At 41.6% G+C, this 23,138-nt stretch overlaps 1 protein-coding gene across 5 annotated transcripts in view; it reads right to left on the reverse strand.

Annotated features, from left to right (window-relative positions):
- Positions 1-23,138, reverse strand: part of JAK1 (Janus kinase 1) — a 102,758-nt gene that overhangs the window by 29,272 nt on the left and 50,348 nt on the right. For 3 of the 5 annotated variants that reach the window (XM_075002542.1, XM_075002540.1, XM_075002541.1), the window contains 4 exons: positions 12,896-12,975; positions 10,139-10,337; positions 7,610-7,733; positions 2,278-2,431 (listed from right to left, as the gene is read on the reverse strand). In XM_075002542.1, coding sequence (XP_074858643.1) covers positions 2,278-2,431; positions 7,610-7,733; positions 10,139-10,337; positions 12,896-12,901 — 483 coding nt within the window. In that variant the 5' untranslated portion in view covers positions 12,902-12,975. Of the gene's footprint in view, positions 1-2,277; positions 2,432-7,609; positions 7,734-10,138; positions 10,344-12,895; positions 12,976-23,138 lie in introns of those variants that run through there. The other 2 variants (XM_075002539.1, XM_075002543.1) reach the window with 2 other exon arrangements.

Here is a 23,138-nt window from a genome sequence, read left to right on the forward strand (position 1 = left end):
GCAGAGAAAAGATCATACTTAGATGACCACTAAAAGCCCCAGTCTTCCACTGTGACATGTGCAGGGACCCCAGCCACTTCCATGACACTCACTGTGGTCACAAGGATTCACTTGTGCATCTCATTGAAACACTGGAGCCTAAACTAGTGCACACATTCCACTCCAAACCCTTCCACAGACCCCAACCTGTGAGCATTGCCTAAAAATCCTGAAGAAAATAAGCCATTGTGACATGATCAAGATATTTACTTTCTAGGGCAGAACAGCTGTAACCTTATTTCATTAAGTTTGTCCTTTCTCACCCCACTTCTCTGTCTGTTTCTCTTGGAGTCCTTTCTGACCTGTGCAGAGTTGGAATTTTTAGACTTTTTTTTTTTTTTTAAATGGTCCTCAAAAAGTCCAATTTTTGTTAACACCAGAACACTGTCTGATAAGATTCACCAAGGTGATGACCCATCCTATAGTTTGATGCACACCCACAGTGACCAAATAAAGATCTATTTGCACAAACAACAATACACTGTGATGTATGTGTGATCGTTTAATAAATAAAATATTGTGAGGTGATGCACCTTAAAAAAAATCTCTGACCCATATGTTTTATGCTGTTCTCTTTTTTAACTTTAAAAGCAAATCATTTCTCAAATGAGTAGCCGAGTTAGTCTGTATCTTCAAAATCAACAAGAAGTCCTGCGGCACCTTATAGACTAACAGGTATTTTGGAGCATAAGCTTTCGTGGGCAAATGTACCTCTGACAAAGCAGGTCTTTGCCCAGGAAAGCTTATTCTCCAAAACATCTGTTAGTCTATAAGGTGCCACAGGACTCCTTATTATTTTTCAAATGTTCATTCAGCTCCAGTTAATGTTGTATTTTTTTGTTATTGTGGCTTTACAACAACAACACCACCACCACCACCACCACCCACTATCACCTTAACAGCATTTTTCAGACTTCTCTTGCTTCTATAAAGGAACACTCAGGGTATGTCTATACTTACTGCAGGGTCAATCCATCAGAGTCAATCAATCCATTGGAGTTTGATTTTGCCGCGTCAGTGAAAACAGGGCAAAAATAGATCTCTCAGGGCTCAGACGATGGCACGAGTACGAAAAGCCCTGATCTACACCAGGGTAACAAAGTCGATCCTGATACACTGATTCTAGCTACACAAATAGTGTGACTAGAATTGCATATATGGGATCAACCTTGATCCCTACTGTAGGCCAGGTCTCAGCTTTGAAAGTCACAGTCTGAAAATTTTGTAGCCACTGTAATTCCAATTAACTCTTAAAGAATACTATAGAGCTGTTAGCTACAAAATATTCCTTATTTTTTTCCTAGTTTGTGTACTCTGTGTATTTCATAGAATTCCACCAACTCACAGTATCTTTGAATGCTCTATTTCCCTGTTTCCTGTACAGTCACTTTCTCCTACCAGCACTGTTTCTTGTTTTCTGGTACCACCTGCAATGCACTAAGTATCGTAAGAACGCAGGATCCTTCACTTCAAATTACTTACACTCATTAAAAAATACACTAACAGAGACCTTGGACAGGGAAAAGGGAACTACAAATAAAGAAAGCCAGAGGGAAATTTATCAGAAAGGTAGCTGAGTTAGTCTGTATCTTCAAAAACAAAAGTTCTGTGGCCCCTTAAAGACTAAGATATTTTGGAGCATAAGCTTTTGTGGGCAAAGACGTGCTTTGTCAGATGCATGAGTGGCGGGGGGGGGGGGGGAAGTTTCAGAGGAGGATACCCCCTCTGAACCCCTCCCCCCACTCATGCATGTGACAAAGCGGGTCTTTGCCCACGAGAGCTTATGCTCCAAAATATCTTAGTCTATATGGGGGGGTGGGGGGGTGCCCACAGGACTTCTTGTTATTTTTAGAGGGAAATTTAGTGATTTTAATCAGCACCTAGACAAAGTTTTAACTACGGATAATTTTTTCTTCTCTCTCACTCTCTCTCTCTTTTTGTTTTTAAGAAGACAGACATATAGGCTGTTGCATGTTACCATTTTAGACTGAGAAATGGCTTTCCATGATAAAAAGCAGACATTCTAAAGCTAGACTGGACAAAACACAAGAAAATATATTGTATGATTCAATCATACACTGAATGAAGAGGCAGCTCTCTACCTTTAATTGTTATGGGTCAGTTCTTGGTTTATGTTTTTTTAAAAAAGCCCTTAAGCCATTTCTCCTGAGACTGGAATGGTTATATGCTCTTGCATAAAAACACCCTTTCTCAAGTTTTAAAGGAACAATCTCTTACCTGTGCAAAGAGATATTCTAGTGAACTGGCATCAAGGATAGGGGTTCCATCTGGCACTGATTTCTTTTCACAGGTATTCTTTGGTTTCTTTGGAGAATGCCTCCAGACAGTAGGCTCATTTTCACTTGTCCCATGCCAGTTCATAAAATAATACCTAAGAAACAAGAGTGATGAATTTTAAAAACTGAAGGGAGTCTCAGTATATTTAGCATACTTATTTTCATTTTTTTTTAAATAAAAAGTGTAGCTAAGTCAATATCCTTCACCTTTCCACTCTGAGTTAGCAAATTGCATTGGCCCCAAATCTTGGAGCAGTGACAAGACAAGACTCCAGTCTAAGGCCACATCTACACTACAGTCATCTTTCAAAACAATTTCTTCCAGAAGATCTCTTCCAAAAAAGCTTCTTTCGAGAGGGCACGCCCACACACAAAATAAGTGGATCAAAATATCAGTCCAGTCTTTCAACAGAAAGCATACACACAGCACCGGCTCTTTCAAAAGAACGGACCAGAAGTCAAAAAATCTGGTGCCATGAGGACTGCTCTTTCGAAAAAAGGGCCCGTGGAGCATCTACACGTGCTTTTTTAAAACAAAGCATTTGAAACAAGGTGCTCTTCCTGATCCAGGAGCGGAAGAGGGCTTCCAGAAGAAGAGCTGCATTCTTTTGTTTTTGGATCAAAAGAGAACATTTTGTGTGCAGATGCTCCACGAGTTCTTTTGAAAAAGGACCGGAGTTTCCAAAAGAAGGGTCAGATTTTGTGAAAGAACTTGCTAGTGTAGATGCAGTCTAAATGAACAATCAAATGTGATATTGTTAAACTCTGGTTGTTTCCACTTTTATGTGGCATTCATGCTATACCTCTGTAGGTAAAACAGGCTATCACAACAGCATGAGTCATCATCCTCTCTCTTTTTTTAAGCCCAACATATAAATACACACACCTACTTTAAAATGATTTTAGCTGCTACTCTTCACTATACGTGCCTGAACTAGGACCACTGCTGCAGACCACACGATACCTTAGAATTTCTAATTTCTGGGTGTTCCAACCATTAAAGCTCCACCCCTTGGCATTCAAGAAAATAAGGCTACTAAAAGTCAGGCCAGAACTGAAGGAGCACAATTAATCTGAATATCCCAGTTTTAAAGGGATGCAATCAGTTTACCAAACACATTTGAAACCAACTCGGTAGCCTGCTGGAATATTACTAATAATACTTTCAGGCTGTGTTTTCAAGGAAGTTGAGGAGCGTGAGGTATACAAATCCCCACTGCAAATGTATGAGAGCTGGGTGCCTCCTTACCCTGCCCCCAAGCTTGAGCTCCTTTAAAATTATCTCAGTTTAAATGATTGCAAGGTGAAATAATTTCTAAAATCTGTATTTACTTTTTCAGTTAAGTAGAACTTAGGAAAACCAGATCCAGGACAACACATCTTTCACCATAATTCTTACTTTGCTCACTAATTACTTAAGCTTAACTAAGTGCAAAGTTTTCAGAGTGTTCTGTAATACTGATCATTGAACATGTACAGATCTAGTCTTTGTTCAACTGCTACTTCAATACCGTTCACTAAAGACTCACATTAAGAACGATCTAAAACAACACTTTCTAAAGGGTGAAGGTCAGCACTTATTCAAAATACCATCTTGTTTGTTACATGGACTTCTGCAAACCCTTCACAACCTTTACAATCTTAAACATCATTGGCCTGTCTAAACCTGCACGACAAGTGACCTCAAATTGCTATTTTGTGGTTGAAATGAGCTAAGGTTAGATATCTTCATGCATTTAAAGGTCAAGTGAGCATGGAAAACTACAACAGCTACTACACACACTGAAGAGAAGGTCACATACATAAAGCTAAGTTAAAATGAAGTTCAGGGTTTCACTTGGTAGAAGAAGCTATTACACACACTGAGTAAAGCAGAAAGTTGAACAAAACTGAAAACTTCATAAAAATACTCAAAAGGGAACTACTTTCTCCTATTTGGATTTTTAATTTACAATGCTCAAAAAGTGCAAAATGTCTGAGTGAAAAAAAACCCAGAATATGGCCAAATTAATCTAATTTCAGACATGATACAACAAAGGAGTCTACAACAAAAATGAGAGAAAGGAAGAAAGGGCAGCAATAAGCTCGCAGAGTTACTCAGCAGAGGCACAGTGGAGCAAAACTATTTTTATTAGTTTTCATTATATACATTTCATTAAATTTAAAAACACACTTTCTGTGAATTATTTCTCATAGGCATCAAAAACGAAGTGAAAATTGGGAAAAATTAGAGTCCACATCTGCAACAAGCGCTGTCAAAAATCTGTTTATGTGGATCTCAATGCAGAATCAGGTCCTACATGATTGATGAAAATAACAACCTTCAACATTTCATTGGGTGTTTCTATTAAGGATGGTATAATTTTCTGCATCATACTCCAGTGACTTACAAGGAAGTAAATAAAGTATTGGTCAAATTTAAGGACAATTTGATATAGACTTGAGACATTCTATATTGTTTTAGACTTTTCTCCCCGACTTGTATTTTAGTAGTGTATAGAATAGGGGTGTCCAACATATGGTCCACAGACCAGAATCCACACCGTGGAGCCTTTTCATCTGGTATTTTTAAAAAGACAGCTGCATGTCTCCCCCAGCCCTCCATCTCCCCACACATAGAGAACGGCCAAGATAGCTTCCAGCACCCTGCCGCACTGAAACAACAGGACTTAATTTAATTGATTTAATGTTGGGGCTGCAGCTTCTTCACCACCCTGTGCATCGCCAGCTTCTTCACCACCCACACACTCCTGCAGCTTCTTTACGACCTCGGCATGCTCTGGCTCAACTGCACCCCTCCCCCCGGCCATCCTGCAGCCCTAACCCACGCCAGGGTTAACCCTCCTCACCCCCTCCCACGGTGCCAACCCACCGCCCAAGCTCCCAATGTACGTCGGGGGGGAGGGAGGGAACACTACTATATGTTGCACCATCAAATTTGCTGGATTATCTCCATAAACAGGACTATTTTTGCCAGATGCCAGATCATCAGGATTCCCTGATCATCAGAAGCCGCATTAAAGGAATTTTACTGTATTTTGTAGTTTTTGGTTAATTTACACATGAGGTGATACGGAAAGATCTGAACTACTCCAATAATTAAATAAAATCTACCATGCTTTAAAATAATACTTTCTCCTGACTTTTTCTGTGAAAAGAAAGGTACAGTATCTTTCAAAAATAAACCTGTTTGTTTTTCTAAGAACACAGCTGGTCTGAGCTTTCTGTATGACAGACTTATCTATGACTCCTGACTTTTCATCTGATCTCCCTCACTCTAGTCTCTAATCAACCCTCACACGAGCCACAGGCTCAGTCTCCACTGGCTCTCAGTCCCAAACCTCTCACCAGATTCCTTATCCAAACTCAGCCTTCCCCCACTTCCTTGCCTCTGCCTCTTTGCCCAGACAGTGCCTATCTCTAGACCCAGCTCCTCATCAGATTAGTCTCCCATCACCTCCTATTCCCTTTGCCACCCGTTCATAACCAGTCTCTTTGTCTACATAGTCACTGTTTCCCCTCTTAGTTCCTAGTGCCTCTCTCTTCCCCAGGCTACTCCGGCCCAGCTCTTACCTCTCTGCATTCAAGCTGAGCAACTTCCCTCTCCATACTCCCAGAGCCTAACAGGGCAGTCACTGATAGCACCGAACACAATCTCTTAGTTCAGGTGCCCAGGCTTGGATCCAACACAGCAGCTCAAAGCTGCAACTATAGTAAAAAATCCTGCTCAGTCCTGAGCTAAATCCTATACACATGTGTATTGTGGATAAAGTTTCCACTGAGCATATGCAAACAGCAATTTTTTTCCCCCCCAAAGACTTTCCCAGTGAACTTTTATATGTTGCCAATTTTTTTTTAAATATTGTCAAAACAATGCATTTTCCTCTAGTTTTGTGCTCAAAAATGGCTGAATAATTCTGGCTGAAATTAAAATCAGCCTGATGCATACACTTGCAATGGAGCATTTGTGCTGAAATTTTCTAGCTCTGGCAAAGCTACAAGCAACAGTATAGAAGGTCTTCCAGTGGGAACTGCCAACCAAATTCAATAACATATGACAGAAATATGAAGCAATTCTGAGAACCATCACCAATGACTCACCAAAGCAGAAACATACAAATATAATCTGATTATATTAGGAGTTATTTTATTAATTGGTAATATCTTCACATAATGTGGTTAGTGAAAACAGTACTAGTCTTTGAGTCACAAGTGATTAAAATTCCCACAACTGAAATTTTCTCATCTGTTATAAAGGATATGTTTCAAATAACTATAGATTAAGTTCTTCTCCTTTAAAGAAACTATATACCAGAATTATTACAGAACATTATTGGAAGAAATGGCCCCAAGTTCCTGTTGTACCGAGAAAACATCAAGATTCTTCTGGTATGCTGCTGACCTGATTGCCCTCTTGAAGAAAGCAAGAGCAATTAATACTCTGTGAGACCATTAGGCTTCCAAGAGCTTCTCTCAGCAATTCAAGTCACTGTTGAATAGCAACTGCATTGGTCTAAGAGGAGGAAATATTAATGTGAAAACAACAGGGAATAAAGATAAAGGGGATCTGTAGTAGAATTTCTAGCAGATCCAAAAGGGAAGAAACCCTTCCCTATACGGCAAAGTGATAGTGAATCTACTGCCCAGCAGCTAGTACAGCTGCATACACTCTCCTGTAGAGGGAGAGAGGAGGAATGGTTGGTGTATCCATGCAGTCACAAGTCCACCAGCTCCTGTGTACTGTGGCTCAGCAATTGCCAATACAGAAGAATAGAGTTGTGAATTTTCCTCTCTCTCATCCCTCCATGAAAACTGAACTAAGCCATTTCTAAACAATTTTGAAAATCCCATCCTGTATAAAGGGACAGACAAAATTTGGCCCTGAACTTCTCAGGGCCTCATTTTCCCAGTGTATATCTCACAGGGATATTCTGTAGAGCTAAATTCACAAATGGTTGCACTTTGAACACAACAGATGGAAATTGCTACAGAAATACGGAATATTACGATGAGACAATGGTTCTCAGTCATTTGGACTTTAAATATTTCATTAGTCCAGTCACACTCAGCTTTTGTGGTTGGTTTAAGGTTACATAGCAAATGCACACCTTCTGAAGACCTTTTTCAGCCTTTCCTGTTAATCTCTCTACTTTGCTGTGAAGGGCTTTTGCTTTTTTAAACTGAGTTTAGTTCTAAGTGTTACAGTAACCACACAGTTCTTGAAAAAACACACTGGATTCTTGAAATAAAATCATCATATAGTCCCAACATACCTCATGCGATAATGGAGCCGGAGTGCTGTCTTGTCATCTATTTTGAAAACATGGTTTGGTGCATACCAGAGTTTTCTACTCTCCTCAAACAGTGCAAAGAGATTGTGGCACAATGGAGAGACAGCTGTTAAAACGAAAAAATACAATAAGTGAACTCAAACTGTAATCTGACCTGCACATTCCACAGCTCATGGGAGAGGTGGTATTCTACCAGAACTGTCAAAATTCTGTGATTTGGTTCTTAGGTTTGCTTTGCTAAAAGCCAAAAAATCTACCACCACCCCTTTCAGCTGAAGAAGGGAAGCAACTGATGTCACTGTTCCTTTGCATTTGCTAACCCACCGCTGCCTTTTCCAACAAAACACTACCCTTGACTGGTTATTTCTAAGATGTTTATTTCTCATGAAGATGACTGCCCTTTAAAATACAACAAAAACAGATTACAGTGTCTTCATAATGCTGAAACCATCTAATTTCTGTTTTGGGTTTCCCTGTCAACAAAAGGAGAGAGCACTGTCACACAGCATGCATATTACAAGGGCCCTGTACATCAGGAAAGCATCTTAAGACACCACTGAAGCATGTGCTTAAGTATTTCACGAAATGGGGCCAAACTCTGAGTTTCTCACCTCAGTTTTTTACTGAATTCACTCTCAAAGGCTTTCTCACTTTCAAAATTATTGAGGAAAATAAATGCTATGTCAACTATAGAGTGAAACAGTGTGGAGCAGTGTGCTGCTCTCTCGTGTGATACAGCCCCTCTGGATGTGTACTGATTGTATTTCACCATGGAAAAGTCATTTGCAGCAGTGACTAACTTCAGGGCCTTCTTGAAAATCTGGCATTTCATTAAATGGAAGGCAGACAGCAGCAACAAGGAATTAAAACATACGGGATTTTTGGACCGATAAATCAGGTGTCTCCTATGGACCTAGCTGCGACAAAAAGATAGGAGGTACCTTCAGAAAATCTTCCTCCCTCAATCACCTTTTGAACAATTTAGATGTGGTTAGAAATTAGACATCAGAACTTACTGGCAACAGACAACATGTGTGCATGTTAGAATAAATACAGAGTGAGGCATCTGACAGCTTTTAAACTATTAACATAAATAATAGATGGATCTGATGTAATTGCTCATAAACGGTTTTCATTAACAGCCAATTTGAATATATATTTGATGAAGTTTGACCATGAGATTTCCCCTACCTCACACTGAAGAAAGGGTAGAGTAAGAATAACTGGGTGAACCAGAGGAGAAAGGCACTTTATGTCTCAGTCTCACAGAGAGGAAGGGGCAACCTTTCTTTATTTTAAAACTTAAGTCAAATTTATACTATAGTCTTAAATAAGGGCCTGATTAAAAAGCCTGAATATCCCCTTGTATCAAAGCATATCAGAAGTAACTCAGCTGAAGACAGTAGAGTTTACAATAAGTGTAAGCAAAAAGGATAATCAGGACCTGGTTACATAGCAAAGCATTTAACCCTGGACTTAAATTTCATTACTTCAATGGCTCACACATTTCAGTAATTTGCTGAACTGAGGCCATAGTGTAAGACACTGATACACTTTTTGTTCTAACTTCCATGTAACTTAAATTGAGTTTAATTCTAATCTCACTTTTACAGTACATTAGTGCAGAGGTCTGCAACCTGTGGCTCCAGAGCGGCATGTGGCTCTTTAAGGACTTCTTTGTGGCTCCTGACACTATAATTGCAAAGAGGGGGTGGGGGAGAACAACCCTCCTAATTATTTTTGATAAACAGCAAATGTCCTACAGTAAACATGTATTGCATTACAAATCATTGTGCATGCACACTGTTCTTAAAATAGGGATTACAAAAAGTATGGTTTGACATTATTAAGGACCATCTCGTATTCCACATGCATTGCAGCTCTTGGATTATTGAGATTTTTACTGCATTTAAAAAAATGGTTCTTCTTCCTATTGTGGTTGCTGACTCCTGCACTAGTGTATTACTTGTACTGTACACACTAGAGGCCATATACATGGAAGTCAGAGACAAGGGTGGGAAAAACAAGTAGCAAGATGAGCTAAGTAACAGGGAAAGTAGAGAATGATTCTTTTGCCAGTTAGCCCAACTGCCACCTTCTGCTTTGGTCTTGCAGAAAAGAGTTTAACGGGTTTGCCAACTGGTATGTTGCAGTGAAAATAGCCTTACTGAACTATGCAACAGGTCACCTCTTCAAAGACAGCCTAAGCCTGCTCACATCAGTGTCAATGATGAAGGAATGAAATGTCAGTGATGGAGTAGAGGCTCATGACTTCTTGCCATTCCTCTGCGATCCCCGAGAGAGAACTGGCAGCTCTTCTACAGAGGAAAGCCTCATTCACCCTTCTTCCCATGAAATCATCTAGAAAGGATTCCTCAAGAGGACCCTTAAGAGTTTTCTAAACCTGCCCCTGCCCCATGAGTAATCTGACATGACCAGAAAGGGGTAGGTTTATTTAAGATACATTTTGTCTTAGTAATTCTGAACTTAGCCAAATCCTGCAACACTCACAGCACTTCTGGGCAGCTTCAATGCATAGGCTTTCTGCTGTATACTCGCCACTGGTGTACCGAATGGGAGACTTCTCTTGCAAATAGAATAAGATTTCCAATCCATGCTCTTGAGCTTCTGTGGTCACTTCACTTTTTTTCGAGTTTCTCAGTTTTGCACAGAAAGCCATGGCTTTGCAATCTTCTTTTACATTGAGATACTGCATTCAGAGAGGAAACAAATTCACAGAAAAAAATGGGGTAAGTTGGATATTTCACTCAGAGCTTAAGTCATGTTCAGGTCTCAGGCTGGGGTGTTAAGATCAAGGTGTTTGTTCGGGCCCAAAGAGTGAAAATTATTTCAATAACTCCTAAGTAGGCTTTTGAATATAATTATGGCTTCTCAGCCTTTCCAGTCTGATGATCCCTCATTAAAATATAAGTAATAGTAAAATAATGTATCACTGTCAACAATGCTTCTGCCCCCCATGCCAACCTACATTTTATTTTCTTTGCTTTAGAAGTGTCATAAAATTTTCAACATCCTGCAATGCCTCCATTCCAATTACCTCTAGAAACACCATGCTGGGATCACAACCCACCAGGTAAAATATAATATAGATTAAGTATCAGAGAGGTAGCTGTGTTAGTCTGTAGCTTTGAGAAAAACAAGAAGTCCTGTGGCACCTTACAGACTAACAGATATTTTGGAGTATAAGCTTTTGCGGGCAAAGACCACCAGATGCGTCTGACGAAGCAGGCCTTTGCCCCCGAAAGCTTATGCTCCAAAATACCTGATAGTCTGTAAGGTGCCACAAGACTTCTTGTTGTTCTCAACATAGATTAAGGCATCTAAAAATTAAAGAAATTAAGTAACTTGCTTTTTTCAGCTGAATATGTTAAAAGCAACTTCAGCACAGGTGGACGACCTCTTAATCCATCCTGTGGACCACCTCTGTGGCACAGAGAAGCACCACTCTAGGCTGTAGCTCTCTGCACTGCGGAGGGAGGGGTAGAGGGACGGAAAAGCCTGCTTGAGAGTGCGGCTGGCCAGCAGCTGCTTAGGTAAGCATCTTCAGGGCAGAGCCTGCCTCTGATACCCAACCGCCTCCTGCACCCCGAATGCCCCCCCTCCAGTCCCTGGATGCCCTCCTACATCCCTCCTCCAGGCCAGGATCCTCTCCTGCACTGGTACCCCTCCCAGACCCTGCACCCCAATCCCTTATCCCAGATCACCACCCAAACCATCTGCACCTTCCTCCCACCCCCCGCAAATCACAATTCCCTCCTTCACCCATACTTTCTCTTAGACCCCACACCCTCTCCTGCACTCCAGTCCCTACCCGAGCTCTTAGGCAGCCAACCTCCATCCCAGACCCCACACCCTCTTTGTAGAAAATGCAGCCCTTGACCACTTACAAAACCTTGGAATGAACCCATCAAAATTACTGCCAACCCCTGCTGCACACAGCCCCTACCCACACTCCCTTCTGCACCCAACTTCCATCCTAGACCTCACACCTCCTCCATAACAACTGCAGCCCTTGCTCACTTACCAAAAATCTTGGATTGGCTCCCATCAAAATTATTGCCCATCCCTGAGCTAGAACAACTAAATGTTTTTAAACACACTTCACTTTTTTTTTTTTTTAAATACTTGGTGCCATACAAAGATGGGCATTTGCCTTTTTTCCATCTCTCAAAACATAACATTAGCAATCAATGGTTTAAATGCAATATCCTTAAGACTGAAATGTTCTTTGGACATGGACAATGAAAATGTACAAAATAAGGACTAGCACACTTTGCACTATAAACAACATTTGGAAGGAAACAGCAATAGTGGAGTTACACTGGCACAAAACCCAGATTTTACTGGAGATGGGCAGTTTCCAAATGATTGCTTCTACAGTCTTGCCCTGCCTTACAAGGGTAATTCGTTCCTGAAAAACCCCTCTTAGGGCAAATTCTCCTAAGTCGAAAATGTAATTTCCATTAATTTCAATGGGAAAAAAATTTATGCGTTCTTGAGCCCCAAAATGTACACCCATTTATGCTAAAACAACACCAAACCCCATTAAATCCGGTGCAAGGAGCAGGCAGGGCAGAGCAGGGTACGGGGAGGCAGCCTGGCCTGAGTGCAGTGTAGGTTAAGTGGGGAGGGGGCACTGCCAGGGGCTGGCCATGTGGGGAGCTAGGCAGGCACAGGGGGCCCCCGGCTGGTGAGGGGCGATGCCTCTCTCATGCGGGGCTGTGCGGCGGAGAGACCCCGCTGGCGGCAGCTGAGGCAGCAGTGGAGGGCAAGCCAGGCGCCAGAGGGGAGGGAGCGCCACAAACAGCAAGCGGCGCCTGAGGCACAGCTGCACAGGGCAGGCAGTGGCAGCCCTCTAGCACGCCCAGCATCCACGTCCCGCAGAGCAGTGTGATCTACTGCCGGGACTCGGACGAGTCTACCTCCCTGCACCAGACTGCCGTCCTCTTGCAGGGCGCTTGCTGCCCCCCTGCACGGTCTCTTCGTCGAGACCAATGCAGCTGACTCCATCCCCTCAGCACTTGCCTACCAGAGCCGCCAGCCTCCAAATCGGTCCTCGTAAATGCAAAGAAATGCCTCGTAAGCTGAAGTAAGGGTATTAAATGAAACTCCTTGTAAAGTCGAATTCTCATAACTCAAATGGGCATATCTCGGGGGTACGACTGTACTGAAATCTAATTCCATTACAAACAACAACTGAAATACAGAGCCACAGTATTTCATTAAACAAAATCTGCACACACACACCTGCATTTATCTGAATGTCTAGTCTTCCAAAACAGTAGAAAGGATTGTCTTCAAACTTTCCAGGTGTAATTCAATCCTGTCTGGGAACAAGAAGAAATGTCAACTCAAAAGGAAGCAGTTTTGAGAAGTTTTCTAAACCACATAATCTGCAGTTATATAACCAACTGCAGTCAAAGGAATCTTTCCACTGACAGCAATGTGCTTGAGAATGAAAATCTGATCTCAACTACTGAAAAAACAGCTAGGAGGATTTCTAGACATTTTATGGACTTGGCACTCCCCTTAGAGTCCATGGGAGCTCTAGGAAGACTGACTGACCATTTACAAAACCAAAAAACTGGTGTACATGGCCTCGGCTCTTATTTATCATTTGTATTTTAGTAGCACCCAGAATACCTTGGTGCTGTCCATTCACAGAGAGAGAGACAATCCTTGCCCAGAAAAGTCTAATATTTAAGCACCATTTTCTCCAATGCTTCACCTCCAGTTTTTAAGCCAGTCCTCTCTCTCTCTCTCTTTTTTTTTTTTTAAATCTTGGATCTCTCAACAACAGATTTCAATTCCATCCTTCTCTCTCTTCTGTCTCTACAGTCACTGCTCTTTAGGATATTCTGATTTTGTTGTTTCCTGCTTTATTTAAGCTTTTCCCTCCACTCATAACCCATTTCTCCTTTTCAAGCGAGTACAGACCCTAAAAGATTTGCAAAGATTTCCTGATCCAGTTCTCTCTCATTCCTCCCAAGTCTTCTTTCCCTCAGCTTTATACCTTTAGTTCTGATAATTATCACCAGTTTTCACTCTCTCCTGTCCCTGCATTGTTCCTTCCCCAGTTCTCCTACCCTTGTCCTTATCATCAAGTTACACTATTTCATGACGAATATCCTTCCTCCTTTCTCACTGAACTCCTGTCACCATTTCTTCCAGTTGGAATCTATAATCCTCTATTGGAATCCTATTGTGAAAGGCCCTATGAATCATGGAGCTGCTCCTCAAGCGTAAGCAAATTCAGCTGGGCAGCATTTAAACAGCAGAGAAGTAGGTGACTAGCGTGTGCTGAGAGAGCAGCAAAACAGGCACTGCTGCTGTACAGACCTGTACCACAGCAGCCCCAGTGAACAGGTGAAAAAAGGTGGGATTCACAAGAGGGACTTAGATGCCATAATGCTCAGTGTGGCACCTAATTTGTAGGCATCCTGATGCCTAATAGACTTCACAGTCCTGTGGAAGTGCCCAGGCTCCCTATATGATGCACAGGGAGAGAGTAAGGTGCCTCAGATGAGGATTCACAAAAGCCAGTGTGCTAAGCAGGGGGCTGCCTAAAATAGCCAATGGAAAATGTAGAGGAGAAGGTGTGGCCTAAGCCCCTCCCTTCAAAGGAATTGAGGTGTCTAGCTGTACTCAGAATCCTCAGTGACAAACCATCTGCTGGAGTTAGGTGCCCAAGAAATACCAAGGAGGCAGACCACCACTTCTTGGGATCTTTAGTCCAGTAGTTAGAACGCTTACGGAGAATGTGGGAGACCCAAGCCCAAACTTCCTCCTTTCTTGATGAGGACTTGGGATTTGAACTTGGGTCTCTACATCTTGGGTAAGTGACCTACCCACTGTACTAGACTATAGGGGATAACCAGACCTCCTCCTCCCCTCACCCATACACACTATGGGGAAGTAAAATGTTAGATATGTTCAGAGAACATCTACTGGATCCAACCCTGCAGTGAAGACAGAGGTACCCCCCATCTAATCTTTCCATCCCATGAGTAAGATGTTAATATCTTGGATAGTAACAGAATTTAGACAGCTACATAATGTTCACTTGTTGAAATTTAGGCACCCGGAGACTAATTTAGGGGCATGCAGAGTTATGTGGTGACTGAACAGAGGTTTTGTTAATGCCAGTGATGCTTAAATGATGGATTTAGGCACCTAAATTCCTCCTGTGAATTCCATCTTAAATGTCTCAGAATTGGATAAGGAATCAAAAGTAGGCCAGCCAGAAATTCTGGAACAGTCCCTGCAAACTAAGAAGCCCCAGCCAAGCTGGGTGCACAAGGCATATAGGAATGGTACATTAAAGCACATACAAACAAGCAAAAATAAAAACTGCAAATTCTTAAGTGGATTGTGCAAAACACAAGAAGTTACTCAAGTGAGTCAAGATCAAATGCAGAGGTTATATTTATTTAAGGAAATTCATTCAGCAATTAACTGAACCAGTGATTTCTATGGCCTAAATCAGTACAGGTGCTCTCTGAGTTGAAGGAGAACTTGCTTCTTTTATAAGATTTATGTAAGCAACAGTGCAGTGCATAAAACTCAATGTATTTTCCATCTATTCTTTCCTATGCCAGTCTCCTAGGCAACTTCAGTATTTGGGGTGGGGGTAAACCCACAAAATAACTCTCATTCTCAAGGTAACAGTCTGCTGCTCCCCAGCTCCCATCATTATCCAGGGTGCTGGCCATAAACAGTTCCTTCCACTTGCGTCCTGTATGTCCTCTAATTGCACACTTGAGTTAAAAGATCATTTCTTTTGCTGCAGAAGTAACAGAGCTCAATCCTACACCAGACACTTTAAACATAGCTTGGAATCCCTTGCACCTTGGTTACCACAAACACCTGAGAGCAAGTCAGGCATTTTACTTAGCATATCTTCTTTTGTGTTTGGAAATGGCTAGCAAATTTTGAATACTGGAGAATATAATATACAAGGTGGCACTATAGTATACATGTGCCTTCCATTCACAAGCCTTGCTAATTTCTAATTAGTTTCCAGACACATCTCCACTATTTTCCTTATCAAACCTAGTTATTAGTTGGGGAAGATTACTGGGACACACAAGCAAGCCAATAATTATTTCTGCACAGGAAGACAGAATTTAAATGTAAGCATTTTAATACGGCAAATTAATGAAAACACTCCATTTACGGTAAGACTCCCTCATAACCAGGGTATATGCTCTTTTAATGTTTGTGAAGCCATAAAATTAAGAATTCTGACAAGCACATATTTAATGAATCATAAAAATTGTACTTCAGTTTTAAAATGTGAAAGGAAAATAAAAAGCCTGTCCTGGCTTCTTTAAAATCTCATAAGTCAGAACTATTGCTTTTCAACACACTGCACTTTTGCTACACTTAACCCTTAACTCTTATTTCCAATTATAGTAACAATTCCAGGAATATGAAAGAACAGTAAGTGTTGTTTCATTTACAATAAACTTCTGGGGACAATCAATGTCTAGTCAATATCTTAGCATTTATTACCTAGTCTTCTTGATATTATTGCATTCAATACCAAAAATAATTTTAAGTATGTCTTGAAAGAAGAATAAAGTAAAATCACCTGAAATCCACATTGTAAGCATCAACCTTCTTTTGCACATCTTTAACAATATTTACCATCATTGCTACAATTATGCATGCCAATATAAAGCAAGGATTAAAACAGTTTTAAGGGTCCATTTCAGATAAACTAAATGCCTCCCCATCACATGAGAGATAAAGATGCCAACCCTGACACAAAGCACTGGATCACTGGGGGTAGGGCTGGAGGACCAATGGTTTCTCCAGCCACCGGCACACATTTTCTTAAGAGTTGTTGCTACTGGCAATTATAAAAGTCTTAAAACTGGCTAACAGCCAGCCCAGTAATGACAACGCTATATGCTGGCAGTGGCAGCCCTTTTCTATTCCACCGTCTGCTTCCTTAACAGTTGTGTACATGTTCCAGTTCACCACAAATGGGAGAGCTCACATTAGATAAAGACAAAGGTTTAGTTGCCACTGCTCCATCTCACTTTCACTATAGTGATGCTACAGTCTGAGTGAAGAAGCCTTTTCACTGTACTCCATTGACTCAAGAAGCTGCTCCAAAGCATCTGAGGTCTAAAGGATTAAAGCCATATTTTATAACGACTGACCCAGAACTTCTCCATGATAAGCACAAGCATATTTAAGCTAAAAAAGTAACTATCAGCCAACAGGTGTAGGAAATTCTAAACTCCGCGGCTACACTGCAGGGTTCTTTTTTTTTTTGTTTGTTTTTTTTAATGTTGACTACGCTGCAGGTTGTTGTTTTTTTTCAATGTTACTTATGTCAACATTCTGATGTTTTCTTGGAAGATCTCTTCTCTTGACCTCTTCCTATGCCACTTAAGATTAGAGAAGTGGGTAGTGGGGCCTCTATCATCCCAGAGGCAGCTGTTAGAAACAAAAAAAAAAAAACAAAAACCAAAATCAACAAGTTAATCTGCTGTACCTCATAATGTCTGTTATAGGGGACCTTGTGGGACCACAACATTTTATCAAATACGCCTGCATTTCAATCTATTCTGGAATGTTTTATTTTACTGCTGCACTCAACTGTAAAACTGAAACCTCAGAGACCTGAAGATGGTGAGCATTTAGTCCCGCTTTCGGGAGGTTTGGGGCAAATAGGGGAAAATAGGGTTAGGGTCGTATGATGCTGGGGAAGGCAGTTAGGGGGATTTGATTGGGTGGTAATGCTGGGTAATTCAGCAGGTGCAAGAAGCAGCACCCCCACCCCCGCCATATCCACTGGGTGCCATATCTATGAGGGATATCTCCATTCTGAAAGCTGACAAGAAAAAGATCACTTCTAGAAAGCAGCAAGTTCAGAATTGCCCCTCAAGCTGTCAGCCTCTGGGCAGCCTTGGTACCTCCATCACAGCTGCAGCAGTGGATTGGCAGGGTAACTTATCGTGGTGACGGGAACCTTACAGTCCCATGGAATCTTGGGGAAAAAACTGAAAAGTACCTCAGAAGATCCTTTGGGACTATCTCAGGGCATGATCACATGCAATATCTGACAGCAGTAATGCAGTTCTGGGATACCGCTCAGCTCCATCACTATTTTTTTTTTTTTTTTGCCAGACACCAGAAGCCCCTCTCAGCAGCACTCCACAGACATCCCCCTACTCCCTGGCAACATTTGCACAAACGGGAATGTACCTGAAGTGCATGCCTCTTGCCTACACTGTGGTGTGCTCTCCTGCTGCACTTTAAGGCTTGGCTGTATGCTCCTTTCATCCTGGGAGCTGAAGAGTTCCTGATTGCTTGCTGCAGGGGCTGGGAGCCCTGAGTCCATTCTTGGCTGTAGGGCTCCTCATCCAAAGCCTGCTGCCCCCTGATCTGTGACTCCCCAGAACAGTATCCAAGGGGTTCTTTAGTTCTGCTGTGGGCTGCACCCCGCAGTATTGAGTTTAGCTGCTTGTAACATCTGCATGTATGGGGGCAGCTCCAAAGCACTCGTTTGCTAGCCGAGCCCTCTGGTATGACTGTCAAAGCTCCTTTAATTTAGCCTTACACTGGTCTATATCTCTGTTATAACCCTTTTCTAGCAGGGAATGTGACATCGGTTCATAGGTGCCCCTATTCCTCCGTTTCCCACTGAGCTGGGAAAAAACAAGCTCCTCACCCAACATGCTCAGGAGGTCAAGCAACTCAGAAGAACTCCAAGCGGGAGACCATTTGGAGTTATCGCCACCTTTGGAAGGCTGATCTGCAGAAACCAGGAGGGAAGAGAAAACCAGCTGATGTAGTGCAAGGATGCCACACAGTCGAGGAGGCAGGAATAGCTTTTGAAATGCGTGAAGTTTGCATGGGGGACAGGAAGCGGGAGAGAGAGAGAGAAGAGTGCTTTCTGCTCACTGGGGTCGGGGGCGGGGGGGATGGGACAACAGAGTTCGCAGTGTGGAGTACCTGGGGAAATGCCTTTTAAAATTCCTGGGGGTGCTGGGTGATTTTGGCTCACCTGAAGGAAAAAGCAGCAAAGCTCACAGCACTGACCACATGAGGAAATACCTTTTAAAATTCCTTGAGTTTCCAGGGCATGGGGCGTCTTTGGGTAAGCTGGGGAAAAAAAAGCAGCAGAGCTAGCAGCACTCACTAGAGTGACTACCTAGCCGGGCACGATGGGAAGCTTCCCTGGAGGCCAGTAAAGCCCACAGTACCTGTGCTTGGTTCACAATCATTTTACAACTTGAAGGACAGGGAGGAGGAGATTGGCAAAAGTTGTTTGTAGAGCTGGAGGGAAAAGCCCTCTTATCTCAAATTATCCTGCTTGGTTGTGTGAGCACCTTCAGAGTTTTTGTTCTGTTTTGTTTTGTTTGTTTTTAAAAAGGCTTGTTTTGGTTTTTCTGAAGTGTATACAAACCCTTTATGTCCCCGTCTTAGGGTGGATCTATACTCACTCACTTTATTATTAATTATTTATACTATCACAAACCAAGACCCCACTGTGCTAGGTGCTGTACAATCACAAAAAGACAGCTCCAGCCTTAAAGAGCTTACAATCCAAATGCAGGTTACAATTATAATTTTGCATGCACATGTGCATATATATTGTGCTCTTGCAACTTTCAGATTCTAGATCTAATTCTTTTTGCCGAGGAAACGGCATGAACAGATCTGAGGCCCACAGTAAGTGTATTACGGTGCACTTGTCACATCCAGACTGAACTACTGCTAGGTTGGGTTTGGGTTACAGTTACAGCTAGCGCAGCGGCAGAGGCCTTCTAACTAGTCTAGAGTGGGGTGAACAACCCCCAGAATGAGTGCCAAGAGCGGCATGCAAGCTGATTTTCATTGGCATGTGAAGCGGGAACTCAGCCCCACCTCTATTCCCCCATGCAACTGGGAGTTTGCTCAACGCCATGCTGCCTGTGGTTTAAAAGAAGACCAGCTCATGCTACCAACCACCACCTTAAGTGATAAAGCTCTGCATCTCAATTTAGTTATTAATGAGGCTATTTTAAGAAGAACTATTAGTGACTTTAAAAAGTCTGACCAGCACTCAGACCATACATAGAGGTCAAAAGGTCAAATTTCAGCACTCTACTTCAGAAAGGTTGCTGACCCCGGTCCAGACTAAGAAAAAAAATTCACACATGGTACCATTCAAACTCTAGGTCTACTCCAAAGTCCTCCATTCAATCTTCGAAACACTAAACAGGCTATGGCCCAGATATCTTAAAGACTGCCTCTGTCCGCTCCACACAACACCTGCAATGCCTAGTGACTAACGCTACCAGGCATTTGTGTTCAGTGAAAGGGAGCAGCAACGAAGGGTCCTGTGGCACCTTATAGACTAACAGAAAAGTTTTGAGCATGAGCTTTCGTGAGCACAGACTCACTTCATCAGATGCTGGTCCTGGAAATCTGCAGGGCCAGGTACAAATAAGCCAGAGCAAGGGTGGGGATAACAAGGTTAGCTCAGTCAGCAAGGGTGAGGCTTACTACCAGCAGTTGACTGGTAGTAAGCCTCACCCTTGCTGACTGAGCTAACCTTGTTATCCCCACCCTTGCTCTGGCTTATTTGTACCTGGCCCTGCAGATTTCCAGGACCAGCATCTGATGAAGTGAGTCTGTGCTCACGAAAGCTCATGCTCAAAACTTTTCTGTTAGTCTATAAGGTGCCACAGGACCCTTCGTTGCTGTTACAGATCCAGACTAACACGGCTACCCCTCCGATACTTGACACCAGTGAAAGGGAGGTTATTCCCAATGACAAGTCTCTAGTTAACAGAACATGATGTTTACTGAGAAAAGCTGACAAACCGGCAGCTGCTAAAAGGGTTTCAAAGATTAAATAGGGCATGGCCATCAGAAACAGTGGTTTTGCCTGGAGAGGTAAATACACTTGTAATGAACAGAGGACAGCCTATTGGTGTTTTGGTTTGCCTTTTTAATTAGACTGGTTGTTTGGAGCCATTTCTCAAATCATGCCTCACTTTTCACAGACTGTCTGAAGCAGAATTTGACTTAAAATCAGCCAAAGTTCAAGCTAAATGTCCACCCTTTCCAGCTGTTTTGAGCCAGTGGGTAGATTAATGTCATTATAAACAACAGAAGCCAGCAACAATGTGTAGGTATAAATATCCCAAACATTTTGAGCGTTTTGTGGCTTTTAAAAATTGCCCTCTTGAAACTTCACAATTTTATATTACGATTTCTTATATGGTATTACTACAATCTCTCAATCTTTTATCAAATGTCTGAAATAGTATCTGCCATACTAAAAACCTAAAGCCAAAAAACCACCCAAAAGTAACATCCAAACAACAACAAGAACTTAGTCCAGCGGCACATGCAGGAGGAGTATATACAGGCATGGTGGTAAGCCCTGGAATATCTGGAGAAAAGGATTTTAAAGGGCAAAAAATATATAGCCTTTCAAGCCAGACCCACTAATGCCTTCTGGAAAACTCCAAGAAACATTCCATTTATAATCAAATCTCGCTAGATCAAGTTGTTCTGTACTTCTGATTCTTAACTCCACATTTCAGGTTATTTTGAAGAATTTTAAATGACAATACTCTTATTACTCCATGAGTTTTATAAAATTTAAATAATCCAAAATTTGTATTGAATTTACTATTTCCTATAACTATGCTGATTGCTCCTTAATTAGAAATAGCAAAAAGCACAGTTAAAATTAAAAAAAATAATTTGGCCTCCATGAGCAGTTGCACCCATTTAAACACATCTGTTTAGCCCACTCTTGCAACTTTTCTCATACAGATAAGGTTCTAAAGAAATTATGTCATCCAAGAGCTGGGGACCAGAAGAACAAAAAAGGAATTCAAAATGCCAGACTGTTAAAAATTTTGTTTGTGGTTTTTGAACTTCATAGGACTTTTGAGCTGGTAAGGCCCACAGAATCCTTACTTAACTCTAATGCTCAATGAGCACAACATACCAGTTAAAGATGCAAGTCTCCACATTTTCAACTGAATTGGGAGAGCTCCCACCAAGAAGTCCATCAGCAAACCTAGGGAAGGCCAGACTTGACATACCTTATATTTATAAGGTAAAAAAGAAGAACACCCTCCGTACCACTGCACTCAAGCCTTCTATATGTAGAAAGAACCTAACACCAATGTTTTCAAAATTCTTTGCAGATCTCTCCTAGAACCAGAAACAAGCAGCCAATGGAGTCAGAAATGAATGGAATGCTCAGGCCTTGTCTACATGACAGACTGTCATAGCTGTGTTGATTAAGAGTGTCAGCTTGTGTTGATCAGAGCTTGTGTTGACCAAAAGTATGGGCTTAATACAGCTATCCCAACAGAAGTTTCTAGTGTAGGTTCAGTTAAACCAGAAAAATTGCCCTTTATGGGTATGGCTTTTTTTTTTTTTGCTTGGGGGATGATGGACTATGTTATACTAATAAAAGCACAGCTCTGTCACCATAAACTGCAAATGCAGTAGGAGCTCTTTGCCTGAATAATATACTGATACTCATAGTCCAATTCAATAGTAACAGAGAGATAGCCATGCTAGTCTATATACTATCAAAACAAAAAGTCAGTCCCGTAGTACTTTAAAGACTAACAAAATAATTATCTGAAGAAGTGGGTCTGTCCCACAACAGCTCATCACCTAATAAATTATTTTGTTAGTCTTTAAAGTGCTACTGGACTGCTTTTTTGTTTTGATAGTCCAATTAAGGTCGCCTCTTGTAGACAGCTACCTCCTTCCAGGGGAAAAAGGCACATATTTTGGGGCTGACCCCACAACCCTCATTAAAGGTAAAACTCCCATAAAAGTTCAAAGAGCATTTCCACTAATTAAGAGCAGGCAAATCAGGTATCAAACTGGGAATCAAGGAGGATGATTTCACGAAAGATTTTTAATATGCGGAAAGTCAGTGGGATCTGTTCCTAAATCCCTCAAGCACTACTGAAATTCCCAATTTATGGCTCAAACATGCGTCTGGAAAAAACAAGCAGTCCTGTAGCACCTTAAAGACTAACTAACCCATGAAAGCTCATTACCTAATAAATGAAACTGTTAATCTTTGAGATGTTACAGGACTGCTTGTTTTTTGTGAAGCTACAGACTACCATGACTACCCCTCTGAAACTGTAAGTACGGAAGTTAGACCATCTAGAATAGGAATAAGGAAAGTGCAGGGGCACGAAATTTTGTAAAGGGGGCGCAGCATGATCTGTTGCTGGGTCTCAGGCTCATCCATCTAATTAAAAATGTTGAAATATGTTATTGTTTTTATCTATGTGTACTCACATTTATAAATTGATTAAGAAAATTTTTACATTCTACATACTTATTTTCTTACACATGATGAAAGGGGTTTTATATATGAACAGAACTGAAATTTTCATTGGTTTGGATTACATTAGACAGGTTGTGGGGAAGGGGGAGCTGCTAATTGCAGGGATGAAAAGCGGGGCCTGACATAAAAAGTTTGCTGAATCCT

Source organism: Carettochelys insculpta, chromosome 9 (assembly GCF_033958435.1).
Source record: "Carettochelys insculpta isolate YL-2023 chromosome 9, ASM3395843v1, whole genome shotgun sequence".
Classification (NCBI taxonomy): Eukaryota; Metazoa; Chordata; order Testudines; family Carettochelyidae; genus Carettochelys; species Carettochelys insculpta.